Genomic DNA, 15,640 nt, shown 5'->3' on the forward strand with positions numbered 1-15,640 from the left:
GATGTGAAGGCGAAGAGATATATCTAGGATGCTTTCTATCAGCATGTAAATACTCACTCTGTGAAACCCCTCTCCTCGTTTAAGAAAAGTACTCCCAGCCTCTCTTTCTCTTATCATTTCATGTCTTCCCTCCCTTGATTGTGGCTTTCGCTTTATCAGCTCTCGGAGCTTAAGATTGCACACAATAGAGTGTTTGAGAGAAACTGTGTAAGATTGTTTGTGTATATGGGATAGAGCAAGTGTGTAGACAGCAGAAATGTGTTGAGTGCATAGACTAAAAAATATGGACGAAGCCATCAATGACGTCACCCCATAGTTTCCTATGAGAATGCTTAGTGGCGCATTTGATGAAGAGGAAGTGTCATTTCAGCGTGTCGCAATCTTGCTACATGGAAGAGTTTTTGGAAACATTGCTTGGGCAGTTTGAGCTACTCCAGGAAGTGATGTTGCAGGCTAGCTCTGTGCTGCCCCCTTTAATGGAGTTTTCAAGTTAAAGGCCGACCGAGGTACTGCAGGCTGACATTAGCAACTAAATGATCCCATAACTTTGTCTGTGTGTGATTTAAAGTAGTCGGTTCAAGGACATACATCTGGTGAAATATAATAAATTATTGGTACCAATATTTGTGCATATAACAAAAATGTATATACCCACACAAATATTGACCACGAAGATCGGCACTTCCCCAGTCACTTTAATTAGGGATCCTGTTATCTGGAAACAATGACTGCAGTATCGCGTCGGTTTTCAACTTGAAATCCTCAATGCCAGGGGCAGTCGTTCTCCCCGGTTGAGTGTATCTATCTGTTTCACTCTGACAAGTACGTTTGTTTTTAGGTGTATACAGTACATTCGGAAAGTATTCAGACCCATTGACTTTTCCACATTTTGTTACGTTACAGCCTTATTCTAAAAGGGATTACATTGATTTATTTCTCCTCAATCTACACACAATACCCCATAATGACATAGCGAAAACAGGTTTCTATACATTTTTGAAATGTATTACAAATAAAAAACAAAAATACCTCATTTACATAAGTATTCAGACCCTTTGCTATGAGACTCAAAACTGAGCTCAGGTGCATCCTGTTTCCATTGATCATCCTTGATGTGTCTAAACTTGATTGGAGTCCACCTGTGGTAAATTAAATTGATTAGACATGATTTGGAAAGTCACACCTGTCTATATAAGGTCCCACATTTGACAGTGCATGTCTGTACAGACCGAGACATGTTTATGTCGGGACACAGATCTGGGGAAGGGTACCAAAACATTTCTGCAGCATTGAAGGTCCCCAAGAACACAGTGGCCTCCATCATTCTTAAATGGAAGAAGTTTGGAACCACCAAGACTCTTCCTAGAGCTGGCCACCCGGCAAACGGAGCAATCGGGGAGAAGGGCCTTGGTCAGGGAGGTGATCAAGAACCCAGGGTCAAGGGGTCACTCTAATAGAGCTCCAGAGTTCCTCTGTGGAGATGGGAGAACCGTCCAGAAGAACAACCATCTCTGCAGCACTACACCAATCAGGCCTTTATGGTAGAGTGGCCATACGGAAGCCACTACTCAGTAAAAAGCACATGACAGCCTGCTTGGAGTTTGCCAAAAGGCACCTAAAGGACTCTCAGACCATGAGAAACAAGATTTTCTGGTCTGATGAAACCAAGATTGAACTCTTTGGCTTGAATGCCAAGCGTCACGTCTGGAGGAAACCTGGCACCATCCCTATGGTGAAGCATGGTGGTGGCAGCATCATGCTGTGGGAATGTTTTTCAGCGGCATGAGAGAAACTCCCCCCTATACAGGTGTGCCAAGCTTGTAGCATCATACCCAAGAAGGCTCAAGGCTGTAATAACTGCCAAAGGTGCTTCAACAAAGTACTGAGTAAAGAGTCTGAATACTTATGTAAATGTGATATTTCCGTTTTTTATAAATGTGCAGAAATGTCTAAAAACCTGTTTTTGCATTATGGGGTATTGTGTGTAAATTATTGAAGGAAAAAAACGATTTAATCAATTTTAGAATAAGGCTGTACCATAACAAAATGTGGAAAAAGTCAAGGGTTCTGAATACTTTCCAAATGCACTCTATGTACGTATATGTGTGTATGAAAACCACTATGTACTACACAATACATCTCTCACACGTGTGTCTGCATCCTCTGCGTGTGTCTCTGATTGTAGTCCGTACCAGGAGGAGAGGAGTAGGAGAAGCGGGTGGAGGTCCCATACCTCCCAAGCAGAGTTTCTGGACCAGGACCTAGTCCTTGGACTGGCCCTGGTCCCACCCCTTGTCCAGTCGGGTACATCTCATAGGCTGGTACTACTTCCGGGGGCGGGGCAAAGCCCATCCGATAGGTGGGATACTTGGCGGGGTAGCCGTAGTTGTCATAGGTGAGCTGAGTGTTGCTGTCCAATAGGCCACAGTCTCCGGGGAATTCGCTGGTCTGTGAAGTGGGATGAGCGGGATGGGTGATGTTGGGCGGGGCTTGGCTCTGCCCAGCCCTAGTGAAGGTGTTGAACTGGGCGTAGTTAGTATGAGACATCCTGGACAGAGGTCGGGGGTCGTAGCACCCTGCCCGTGACCCCGGATTCCCCGGGACCCCTCCTGCCACCACCGCCCCACCGGGGCCTCCTGCTGGTCCACTGGAGGTAGTTCCTGTAGCTCCCCCCGGAGGGTTGGAGTTCCGGAACTCTCCCTGGTACAGCATAGAGCGGGACGACGGCCTGGCATCGTCGTGGGTGGTCGCGCGGACATTGTAGTAGCCGTTCGTTGGATCCTAAGAATAGAGATGATGAGGAAATAGTGAGATTTTTACATGGGTTTGAGCATTATTTGGGGTGAGCTAGTCATGTTTGATATGCTGTGTGTAAGTTGTGCATTGTACTGTGCTAAGGATAGAGGTGAGGCGATAGTGAGCTTTTTACAAGCTTACATGAGTGTTTCAATTTGAGATGTGAGCATATTTGAGGTGAGGTAGTCAATGTGATAATTTGTGTGAAATGTTATGTGTAAGTTGTGTATCGTGATTTCCTAAGGATAGTGAGCTTTTTACATGTGTTTAAATTTGAGGTGTCAGCATATTTGAGGTGTAAGGTAGTCATTGTGATATTTTGTGTGATGTGTTTATGTGTGTTGTGTTGTATACAGTCACCCATCTACACACAATACCCCATAATGACAAAGTGAAAACTTGTTTTTAGAAATGTTTGCAAATTTATTGAAAATGAAATACAGAAATATCTCATTTTCAATACATGTTAGAATCACATTTGGCGGCGATTACAGCTGTGAGTCTTTCTAGGTAAGTCTCTAAGAGCTTTGCACACCTGGATTGTACAATATTTGCACATTATCATAAAAAAAAATACTCAAGCTCTGGCAAGTTCATTGTGGATCATTGCTAGACATTTTCTAGTCTTGCCATAGATTTTCAATCCGATTTAAGTCAAAACTGTAACTCGGCCACTCAGAAATATTCATTGTCGTCTTGGTAAGCAACTTCAGTGTATATTTGGCCTTGTGTTTTAGGTTATTGTCCTGCTGAAAGGTGAATTTGTCTCCCAGTGTCTGTTGGAAAGCAGACTGAACCAGGTTTTCCTTTAGGATTTTTCCTGTGCTTAGCTCTATTCCATTTATATTTATCCTAAAAAACTCCCTAGTCCTTGCCGATGACAAGCATACACATAAAATGATGCAGCCAACACCATGCTTGAAAATATGAAGAGTGGTACTCAGTGATGTGTTGGATTTGCCCCAAACATAACATTTTGTATTCAGGACATTAAGTTAATTTCTTTGCCACATTTCTAGCAGTTTTACTTTCAAACAGGATGCATGTTTTGCAGCATTTTTATTCTGTACAGGCTTCCTTTTCACACTGTCAATTAGGTAAGTATTGTGGAGTAATTACAATGTTGTTGCTCCATCCTCAGTTTTCTCCTATCACAGCCATTAAACTCTGTAACTGTTTTAAAGTCACAATTGGCCTCATGGTGAAATCCCCGAGCGGTGTCCTTCCACTCTGGCAACTCTGTTAGGAAGGAAGCCTGTATATTTGTAGTGACTGGGTGCATTGATACCACAATCCAAAGTGTAATTAATAACTTCACCTTGCTCAAAAGGATATTCAATGTCTGATAAAAAATTTTACCCGTCTACCAATAGGTGCCCTTCTTTGCAAGACATTGTAAAACCACCCTGGTCTGATTGAATCTGTGTTTGAATTTTGCTGCTCAATTAAGGGACCTTACAGATAATTGAATGTGTGGGGAGATGAGGTAGTCATTCAAATATCATGTTGAACACTATTATTGTACACAGAGTGAGACCATGCAACTTATTATGTGACTTGTTGAGCACATTTTTCTTATTTAGGCTTGCCATAACAAAGGGTTTGAATCATACTTATTGATTCAAGATATTTCAGCTTTCCATTTTTTATTAATTTGTTAACCTTTCTAAAAAAATTATTCCACTTCGACATTATGGGGTATTGTGTGTAGGTCAGTGACAATTTTAAATTCAGGCTGTAACACAACAAAATGTAGAAAACCTCAAAGGGTGTGAATACTTTCTGAAGGCACGAGATGTTTGTTGTTTTGAGGTAGGTTGTATGAAGTGAGTAGCAGAGAGAGAGTTGCTCACCTTCAGTTCGTACTCCTCGCGGGTATCGAGCTCACTGCGCAGGTCCTGCTTCAGATCCACATCGTCTTTGAATGGCTGAGTGGAGGGAGAGAGGGAGACAGAGGGCAGAAACTAAACCATCAAACAACAAAACACACACAGGGAGAGAGAGAAAGGAGGGAAGGAAGAGGAAAACAGAATATCAGGTTTTTCATATGATGAAAACAAAATAAATGTTATTTGATAAATGTTTGTTGACTACAGTTCAGAATGTTATAGCCAGGGCTATGCAGCACATAAGGGGGAATTCAGTCAGTGGTTTGTTCTTAAACAACAATTAAATGCTTCAGCACCTTATAGCTTCTATAACACTTTCTGTCTTAAAGCTGCAATAGGTAACTTTATGGGCGACCCAACCAAATTCACATAGAAATGTGAGTTATAGATCTGTCATTATCATTGAAAGCAACAATAAGAAGCCGTAGATCAGTTCTATATGTGCTATTTCTATGCTTCCCGTTCTTAAGTTTCGTTTTTGCGTCTTTAAATTTCGGTTTTGTAATTTCAACCAGCTGAAATATAATATTTTTGGTTATGGAAAACATATTTCACAGCGGTTAGATGGCACAATGATTCTTTACACTATACTTGCTTGTTTTGTCACAGGGAATAGTGTGCTATTTGGGACACACCCTCAGCCTGTGAGAAGACCTCTCTATCCATGTCCCCCTTATCCTTAATTTTATTGTTTTACAATAAAGTCTAAATGCACTTGAAATAAACTGCAACAGTGAAGAAAGGTTCAGGACTGCACTTTGATTTCCTTCAAGATAGTATAGCTGGCATGTTTTGTTTTTGAGGAGACGCGCTCCTTTGTGAAAACAATTGTCCTTTAAATAAAGTTTGATTTGTTTTATAGAGGTGGGTGTTGTGGGGTACTCACGGAGTACATGGTCTTGACCATGCGTGTTGCCGTGGAAATGCTCTCAGACTCCTCCTCCAGACTGTGTGTCTCCTTGTTGACCGTCTCCACCTTGATGTCTGGCTTCCCCAGAGTGACCCCACGCCGACCTGGAACCCAAACAAGACAGAGGCTGCTGTCAAACACACATGCACACATGCACACACAAACAACAAAACACACCTATGCAATGACAGACATCTGGGCTGTATGAAAAGGCACCCTGAACAAAAATAGTACACTATATAGGGAATCAGGTGATTTTTGGGACACGTCCTATATGAATGACAGACACAGACATGCACACACAGAGAGATGTTGCATGCAGAGAGCGTGGTAGCTGGTTGGTACAGTACTCACTGCCTTTTCGTTGGCGGTAGAGGAAGAAGGCCAGAGCCAACAGAAAGATCAGGAGCAGGATGGAGGATCCAACAGTTCCACCAGCTATAATCCCCACTGGAACTATCTCTGTACACAGAGACAAGAGAGACAGAGACACATGGTCATACCAACATATAATGCTAATATATGCCATTTAGCAGACACTTCTATCCAAAGTGACTTACTTTTTAAGGTGTGGATGTGGAGTGGAATTCCCTCCTCTTTATGTATTTTATTTAGATATTGATAGATACATACATGAATTAGAGGGGGAGATTAGTGTGGGAAACAGAGAGGAAAGGGGCAAGTGGTGGACCCAGGGATCGCCTCTTCGAGGGAGGTCGGATGGACTACTGCTAGACCAGATTCTGGCATGAATCCAGCCAGCTTTAAGGTGTACCTTTCTCCTCCAGGGTGATGATCATAGTCCCCGGTCCGAAGGCGTTCCAGGCGGTGCAGTTGTACGGAGAGTGGAAGTCAGACTGCATGACGTTGTTGATGGTGAGGGTGGAGAGGACAGCCCCTCCCTGGGAGTGAGGTTTACTCTGCTCCACCGTGTACCTCTCCAGCAGAGTCCCCTTCTCCTTCTCCCACACGTTCTCCTTCCACGCCCACACCTGTAAGGAGTCAAACACACATGCACGCACACACAACAATAAAAACTGTGAGTCAATGGAGAATAGAAAATCTGTCTATACAGCCATACTGTATATTCAAACACAGCATATAAGTACTCATATAATCATACATACACCCCACACCCACACACACACAATACATTGGGTTCCGTGTCTTTAACACAAACACACCCAAGGACACACGCATGCATGCAGACACACACACACCTGGTCGAGGCAGGTGTACACAAGCAATAAAGAGTCGAACAGATTTTTCTACCGTAAATCTGCTGAAGTAGTGTAACGGCTGTCATCGCAAGAAAACCAAGATGCAGCGGAGGTTGTGGATTCATTATAAATATTTAATAAAATGAACCACTATAAACAAAACATCAAACAGCAACGAAAGCAAACAGTCCTGTCTGGTCAAAAACGAACGAGACAGAAAACCATCCCCCACAAAACCCAAAGGAAAAACCTGCTCCTTATGTGTGATTCCCAATCAACAACAACGAACTTCAGCTGTGCCTGACTGGGAGTCACACACGGCCCAAAACAAAGAAATACAAAAACCTAGAAAAAGAACATAGAACGCCCACCCAATGTAACACCCTGGCCTAACCAAAATAAAGAACAAAAAACCCCTCTCTATGGCCAGGGCGTTACAGTACCCCCCCCCCAAGGTGCGGACTCCGGCCGCAAAACCTGACACTGAAGGGGAGGGTCCGGGTGGGCCTTCTTACGGCGGCGGCTCAGGTGCGGGACGTGGCCTCTGCCCCACCCTTGGCGTCGCCCTCTTAGGTGGCGCACCTGGCCGCGCCGAAGGTCTGGTGGGCGACCCTGACTTCGCCCGGCTGGCGGACGGCGATGGCTGCGCCCGGCTGGCGGACGACCCTGGCTGCGCCCGGCTGGCGGGCGGCGATGGCAGATCCGGACAGGCGGGCCACTCTGGCAGCTCCTGACAAGCGGGCCACTCTGGCAGCTCCTGACAAGCGGGCCACTCTGGCAGCTCCTGACAAGCGGGCCACTCTGGCAGCTCCTGACAAGCGGGCCACTCTGGCAGCTTAGTCCTGGGAGGAGGCACAGGACGGACCAGGATGGGGAGACCCACTGGAGGCCTGGTCCGAGGAGGAGGCACAGGATAAACCGGGCTGTGGGGGAGCACTGGAGTTCTGGTACGGACGCTCGACATGCTTACTCCAGGCTGAATGCCCACTTTGGCCCGGCACGGGCGGAGAGCAGGCATTGGGCGAACTGGACCCTCCCAGCGCCCTGGAGACCCAGTGCGCAACGCCGGCGCAGGATAACCTGGACCGAGGAGGCGCACTGGAGACCAGACACGCTGAGCAGGCACAACCCGTCCTGGCTCGATGCCTGCTCTCGCATGGCACTTGCGGGGGGCTGGCATGTAGCGCTCCGGGCTATCAACGCGTACTGGGGACACCGTGCGCTTTACCGCATAACACGGTGCCTGACCAGTACTACGCTGCCTCCTGTAAGCACGGGGAGTTGGCTCAGGTCTACCGCCTGACTCCGCCAATCTCCCCGTGTGCCCCCGCCAAAAAAAATTGGGGGGCTGCCTCCCGTGTCCATTGCGCTCCCTCTCTTCGTACCAGCGCCTCTCAGCTATCGCCGCCTCGATCTCCCACTGCGGGCGGCGATACTCCCCAGCCTGAGCCCATGGTCCACCTTCATCCAGTAATTCTTCCCATCTCCAGGAATCCTGAACGTTCCTCTCCATTCTTTCCAACGTCCATGAGTCCCGATAGCTCTTCTCCTGGTTCTTCTCCTTCCTCCGCTGCTTGGTCCGTTTTTTGGTGGGGGATTCTGTAACGCCTGTCGTTAGAATTAGACCAAGGTGCAGCGGAGGATGTGTATTCATTATTAAAGAGTTTAATGAACATAAACACTCTATACAAAACACGAAAAGAAACGACAGCAAACAGTCCTGTCTGGTCCCAAAATGAACACCACAGAAAACAATCCCCCACCAAACCCAAAGGAAAAACCTGCTCCTTATGTGTGACTCCCAATCAACAACAACAAACTTCAGCTGTGCCTGACTGGGAGTCACACACGGCCCAAAACAAAAAAATACAAAAAACCTAGAAAAAGAACATAGAACGCCCACCCAATGTAACACCCTGGCCTAACCAAAATAAAGAACAAAAAACCCCTCTCTATGGCCAGGGCGTTACAAGTAGTTAAACTATTAAATATGGAACATAAATACATCAAATATGATGTGCTAATGTACCTTTTAACACCCCAAAAAGAAAAAGGTGAAGCGACTAGAGGAGGCAGAAAAAGAAATAAAAGATTTGAACTTATCCCTTCCCCTTCCCTTCCTCCCATTCACCAGCCCCCAGTCTCCTTTCTCACACGCACAGAGCGCCATATTTCATAGGTCCTCTTTCTCTGCATTAAGTTAAAACTATAATGTCGTATCACACTATATGCTCCAAGCACCCACTAGCTGTCACAAATGGCTCACTATTCCCTTTATAGTGCACTACTTTTGACAGAGCTCTGATCAAAAGTAGTGCACTATAAAGGGAATATGGTGCCATTTGGGATGCAAGCCACTAAAAGGCAGGAGTGGAGACTTTTTTAATAAAGCACAGATTTCTGTCATGTCTCTGCTGGTGTAGTGGATAATCGATACTGAAAGGTACAGAATTTTACTCTCCCCTTCACTCTCACATCATCCCCCTCTTACACCCCATGTTGTCAGTACAGCTCTTATTCATTCATTCACTCGCTCTTTTCACAAAGCCTTACAATTAATAAGAAATTATACCATTTACAAAGCATTTATAAGCATTTATAAATGCATATACATGAAAGTTATTATGAAGTTTTACAGATATTTCATAGGATATCTCACAGAGTTCACTTCACTCACAATCTTATCGGGTGGAGGGGTGCTAGCGATATAGCACTTGACCTCTCCTTTCTCCCCTCTCACTGCGTACTGCACTGGTTCACTGGAGATGATGGGAGGGCCTGGGTGAGACAGACAGATACAGCTATTTAGACTCCACTCACGACAAAACAAGTGATAATGAGGGGAAATTTGTGGTAAACAAGGGGAACCTGATCCTATATCAGCACTCCTATTCTGAGATACTTTATGAATATGGGCCCAGAAGTACTAACAGCAGAATCAAAAGGGTAGTAATGTTAAAAGTAACACTGTATATATGTGTGTGTCTGTATCTGTGTGTGGGTACACTATACACGGCTGTACTGTAACTGACCATTAACTATAAGATTGACCTCAGTCTCTCTCACTCCGATCCTGGGGACGATAGCCTTACACACATACTGGCCCGCGTCTGCCTGGCTCACGGACTTCAGGATCAGCTCCTCCTTGTTACTAAGGACCTGAAAAGGACACACACAGGCACGCACACACGTACGGGAGGGAGATTAGATGGAACCAAGTTGTAAAGGGAGGGAGGAAGGGAGATATTTAATTAATAAAACATGTTGATTTTCTCAGCAGCAGGCGCCAATATATTATTTTATTACAGTAGTTATAAAGCATTAATAAAATATTTAGGTCATAGGTTAGGAGGTCAACATTAGTTGGGTTAGGGGGGGTTAGATTTAGGTTTGGGGAGAGTAAGAAGTTCAGGTGGGACAAGGTTCAATGAAGTGCTGCTTTTATGGGTTTAGGGTACTTAATTGGGCCGGTGGGCAATATTAACTTTAAATTGGATGATTACGAGGACCTAAATATAAAGAGACCAGCATCCAAAATGAGTTACATCTGGCACCTCTTTCCGTCCAAGTCAAGCACTGGTAGAATGGATATGGAGGTCCCGATATGGGGTTTCAGGATCCTGGATAGCAGCAGTGCTGGGGTCAATTCCATTTTAGATCAGTCAATTGTGGAAGTAAAGTGAAATTCCAATTCCCAATTGTTTCTCATAGACAAGCATTGCGAAAAATGTGAATTCGAATTTCTTACTGAATTGAATTAATTTAAATGGAATTGACCCCAACCCAGGATTTATAGCAGAGGATAGCTTCTCAGTTCTCACCATGTTAGATCCCTTCTTGGTCCAGGTGAGTGTGAGTGGAGGGTTCCCGGCCCACTTGCAGTTGAGTTTGGCGTCAAAGTCAATGTCCACTGTAATCGGCGTGAGCGCCCCCTTCAGGATAGGACCATCTGACAGACAGACAGACATATACAGTAGTTAAACAGGTATATAGAATATAATTTGTTCTTAACTGACTTGCCTATAAATACAAAATATAGACAGACATATACAGTACCAGTCAAAAGTTTGGACACACCCACTCATTCAAGGGTTTTTCTTTATTTTTACTATTTTCTACATTGCAGAATAATAGTGAAGACATCAACACTATGAAATAACACATATAGTAACCAAAAAAGTGTTAAACAAATCCAAATATATTTTATATTTGAGATTCTTCAAAGTAGCCACCCTTTGCCTTTATGACTGCTTTGCACACTCTTGGCAATCTCTCAACCAGCTTCATGAGGTACAGTAGTCACCTGGAATGCATTTCAATTAAAAGGTGTGACTTGTTAAAAGTTTATTTGTGACATTTCTTTCCTTCTTAAAGCGTTTGAGCGAATCAGTTGTGTTGTGACAAGGTAAGGGTGGTATACAGAAGATAGCCTTATTTGGTAAAAGACCAAGTCCATACTATGGCAAGAACAGCTCAAATAAGTAAAGAGAAATAACAGTCCATCATGACTTTAAGAGATGAAGGTCAGTCAATACGGAACAATTCAAGAACTTTGAAAGTTTCTTCAAGTGCAGTCGCAAAAACCGTCAAGCGCTTTGATGAAACTGGCTCTCATGAGGACTGCCACAGGAAAGGAAGACCCAGACTTACCTCTGCTGCAGACCGCCCTATGGGACTCCCAATCACAGCCAGATGTTATGCAGCCTGGATTCAAACCAGGTACTGCAGTGACACCTCTTGCACTGTGTCTTAGACCACAGCACCACTCGGGACTCAGGGATGAGTTGGACCATGGAGGCTGAGATAAAATGTTGCTGTTTTAAAGCTAATTCACTGCAATTCTACAAATGGGAGGGGGGGGTCACGTGCCCTGCGTGCCCTGGGATGGACGGACGGACAGACAGACAGATACAGTAGATAAAAAAGCAGATAAACAGACAACAGACTAATGTGCGCTCTCAGTCTTCTGTCTGTTTATCTGCTGTCTTAAGTGTATGGAGGTATGGAACTGTAAATGACAAGTCTAGGTGATGTGGTTGTTGGTCTTGATATGTAAATGTATGAGCTGTGGAAATGAATTTCCTCTTCAGAGGACAATAACATCTATCTAATAGTCAGACTCACAGTGTACATCGACCACGATGCTGAGGTTGGTGTGTCCCACAGCGTTGAACACAGAGCAGGAGACCGGCTCGGTGTGAAAGGAGTGGTCTACTGGGGTCACAAACACACTCTCCCTCGCCCCCTCCAGGAGAACACCACCCTTCGCCCACCTGAGAGAGACACAGGTGTCACATAGCCACACTGATCTTCACTACAGTACATGTTCACATAGCACAAATACACACAAACAGATACACTTTCACAGGTTCTATTCACTAGACACCAAATGGAAGAAAACAGACTGAAACGGGGAGGGACTACCTGAACTTGTCCAATATGAAATGCTTGTTTTTGGTTTTCTGTTGCAAAATGTTTTACTACATTTTGCTGATCGGGAGAGTGGGGTAAGCTAAGCCAAAGGGTTAGTTGAGCCACCCATTGTTTCTAGGAAACCATACACAGCATTTATAATTTAACCAAATATTTAGGTCATAATTTCATGGAGTTCCAAAAAATATTTAGGTCATAATTTCATGGAGGTCCAAAAAACAGATTTTTACAGTCAAATTAATTGACTGTGTTATAGGTTTCATGAGGCTACTATCTAAACCAACGTAGATCGTTTTAATATTGTTTTGTACATCAGTTGGGGTCTCCATAAGCTAAAGTATGAGGTCCTAAACCTAGCATTAAAGTGTATCCTTGTAGCTGTGTTGGCTAATATAGTCAAAATGTTTGCATTTGGGTAAGTTGAGCCAATGGCCATGGAGTAAGTTGAGCCAATGGGAACCATACGCCATACAAATGAGGATGGAATTTTGTCAGTTTTATGCATAATATGCGTAACATGTATAGTATTTTTGCAATGTTTCATGCATATGAACTCAAGATAGTGCATTTGTATTGTTACGGAGCAGAAATCATCATGCCCTGTGTATGCCAAACGTAAAACCAGCAGGGGTCTAGGGGTCTGACGTTCTTGAGAGAGCAGCCAAGGAAGTGAGAGAAGGGAAGAAGTCCATTTGAACAGCAACAATGGATGAAATAAATTGACTGAATGAAACTGTCACGTCCTGACCAGTAAAGAGGTTATTCGTTATTGTAGTTTGGTCAGGACGTGGCAGGGGGTGTTTGTTTAATGTGTTTCGGGTTTTGTTGGGTATGTTCTATGTTAGTCTATTTCTATGTCTGTGTCTAGTTTATCTATTTCTATGCTTTGTTTATTGGTTTGACCTTCAATTGGAGGCAGCTGTTTCTTGTTGCCTCTAATTGAAGGTCCTATTTAGTAGGGGTGTTTTTTTCATGGTTTTTTTGTGGGTAGTTGTTCCTTGTGAGTTGTGTTCCTTACAGGACTGTTTCTCGTCGTTGTTTTTTTTGTATAAGTGTTTTGTTTCGTTTTCTTCTCATTAAATAAAAGAAGACGAGCATTCACATTCCCGCTTCGCCTTGGTCCCATCTTTACGATGTACGTGACAGAAACTGAAGAGTTACAATGACAAAAAAGAAAACAAACATGTACCTGTGTAAAGATGACATGGAGTCTGGGCTTGCTAAACATATCAAGAATCTTGTTTTATGGACTTAGAAGCCTCAACTAAAGAGAATTTGCCTACAAATTGGCACATCGAAACAACATCCCTGTCCCAAACAACTGGTCGCGAAATGGAAGAGTAAGTGATATTGTCACGATCGTCATAGGAACATTCGGACCAAAGCGCAGCGTGATATCGGTTCGACATATTTTATTGATAAGTGAACCGCACAAAAACAATAACGCATACACGACACGTGACGCTACTGCAGTGCTCACAGGCACTTACACATTAACAAGATCGCACAAAACACAGTGGGGAAATGGCTGCTTAAATATGATCCCCAATCAGAGACAACGATAAACAGCTGCCTCTGATTGGGAACCATACCAGGCCAACATAGAAATAAATAACCTAGATTAGAACACCCCCCCAGTCACACCCCGACCTAACCAAAATAGAGAATAAACAGGCTCTCTATGGTCAGGGCGTGACAGATATTGAACAAAGAGATCTATATCTGAATGTAGGCATATATATTATTTACGATATACATTACAATAGGATAGGAGTAAAAACAAACAAAAGATAACTATTGTAAAATAGAATGTGTCTGTAAAATGTATATAGTATGTATAAGCTGGCAGTAGAAGCCTAAGTGTTGTTTTTCATTAGTTTACTCCAATTAGGGGAGTGGTGGTAGGGTTAGTGGAAAATAATAAAGCAAAACATATTTTTAAAAGATGTCTATATATACAGTAGCAGTCAAGTTTGGACACACCTACTCATTCAATGGTTTTTCTTTATTTTTTACTATTTTCTACAATGTAGAATATTAGTGAAGACATCAAAACTATGAAATAACACATATGGAATCATGTAGTAACCAAAATATGTTAAACAATTCTAAATACATTTTATATTTTAGCGTTTTCAAAGTAGCCACCCTTTGCCTTGATGACAGCTTGGAGGATTGGACATGATGCAGACAATTACATTGATGGAAGCTACAATCTATCTGCAATATTAAAGCTGATCTAACCCTCCATTCCATGTCACAGGACATCACCCACTTACCCCGGCTCAACTTAGCTTGTCCCTTTGCTCAACTTACCCCTTACCGAATGGCGGAACTAGAGTGTTATACATGGGGTGGCCAAGGCTACTTCAGGGGGTCCATAGACCATGACAGAAAATGTGTATGTAACCCTAACGTGGCATCTAAGTCTGCTAAATGACTTAAATGAAATGTAATGTAAATGTAATCTAAGGAGCATGAATGAATCCTATGATTGCTGATTAGAGGTAGAAGTGATAATTCACTTAACCCAGAGTTCTTCAATGTGGCAGATAGTGTGGTCCAAAAGGGTTACTTCACTAGAATTCTTTAACATACTATGAATAGTCAGTGTCTCTACCTCGGAACTTAATTATACACACACACACACACACACACACACACACACACGCACACGCACACGCACACGCACACACACACACACACACACATACGAGAGACTTGGGTCACTCTGTTTTCATGAATATAATCTGGATCTATAAGTGTTGAACATCCAAAATATTTTCAGAAAATAAAGCTCAAGTACCAAGGAGATAAGATATCATTCGTGTGTTACATAAATTGCATAGTTTATTTACAACAACAAAAAACACACTGCAATTTGACATACCAGGTATCAAGCAGAAATGGAATTGAGTGCCCATCAAAATTACAAACGTACAGTATCATATTTATGCTCATATATATTATGTTAACTAATAGCAAAGGACAGTTTTGGAATATATCATTTTAGAATGTCAGTGTACTAGCTAGTACACAGCGCATGTTTTAATCATGACCAGAGGGACCGCCTAAGTGCCAAATTATCCTAGGTAGATTTAAAAGAGCATAATTCATAGTTCTGGTGAGAACTGGCTAAATGTTTCACAAACTCATCCATGTCGAGGGAGCGTGCCCTCCTTGACTCAACACTGAGAATTCCGAGGTGACTTAACCTGTCATCAACCATTGTTGTCCTAAGGTGGGTTTTAATCAGTTTTAAAGCTGAGAAGCTTCTCTCATAAGAAGCACTGCTGACTGCTGTAACAACTGAAATCTTCCAAAGTCAAAATAGCTCATGGAAGACCTCTTTATAAGGTTCTAGAAACACAACAAAGTCAAGGAGAGTAGAC

General features: G+C 43.3%; 1 protein-coding gene across 2 annotated transcripts in view; it reads right to left on the reverse strand.

The window, feature by feature from the left end:
• Positions 1-1,987: 1,987 nt before the first annotated feature.
• Positions 1,988-15,640, reverse strand: part of LOC106600495 (kin of IRRE-like protein 1) — a 135,586-nt gene continuing 121,933 nt past the window's right edge. The window contains exons 7-15 of one of the 2 annotated variants that reach the window (XM_014191886.2): positions 11,940-12,088; positions 10,637-10,764; positions 9,848-9,974; positions 9,493-9,593; positions 6,371-6,587; positions 5,950-6,057; positions 5,572-5,699; positions 4,650-4,724; positions 1,988-2,781 (exon numbers count right to left, since the gene is read on the reverse strand). In XM_014191886.2, the coding sequence (XP_014047361.1) occupies positions 2,143-2,781; positions 4,650-4,724; positions 5,572-5,699; positions 5,950-6,057; positions 6,371-6,587; positions 9,493-9,593; positions 9,848-9,974; positions 10,637-10,764; positions 11,940-12,088 (1,672 nt within the window). In that variant the 3' untranslated portion in view covers positions 1,988-2,142. Of the gene's footprint in view, positions 2,782-4,649; positions 4,761-5,571; positions 5,700-5,949; positions 6,058-6,370; positions 6,588-9,492; positions 9,594-9,847; positions 9,975-10,636; positions 10,765-11,939; positions 12,089-15,640 lie in introns of both variants that reach the window. The other variant, XM_014191884.2, reaches the window with a different exon arrangement.

The sequence above is a fragment of the Salmo salar genome, chromosome ssa03 (genome assembly GCF_905237065.1).
Source record: "Salmo salar chromosome ssa03, Ssal_v3.1, whole genome shotgun sequence".
Taxonomy (NCBI): domain Eukaryota; kingdom Metazoa; phylum Chordata; class Actinopteri; order Salmoniformes; family Salmonidae; genus Salmo; species Salmo salar.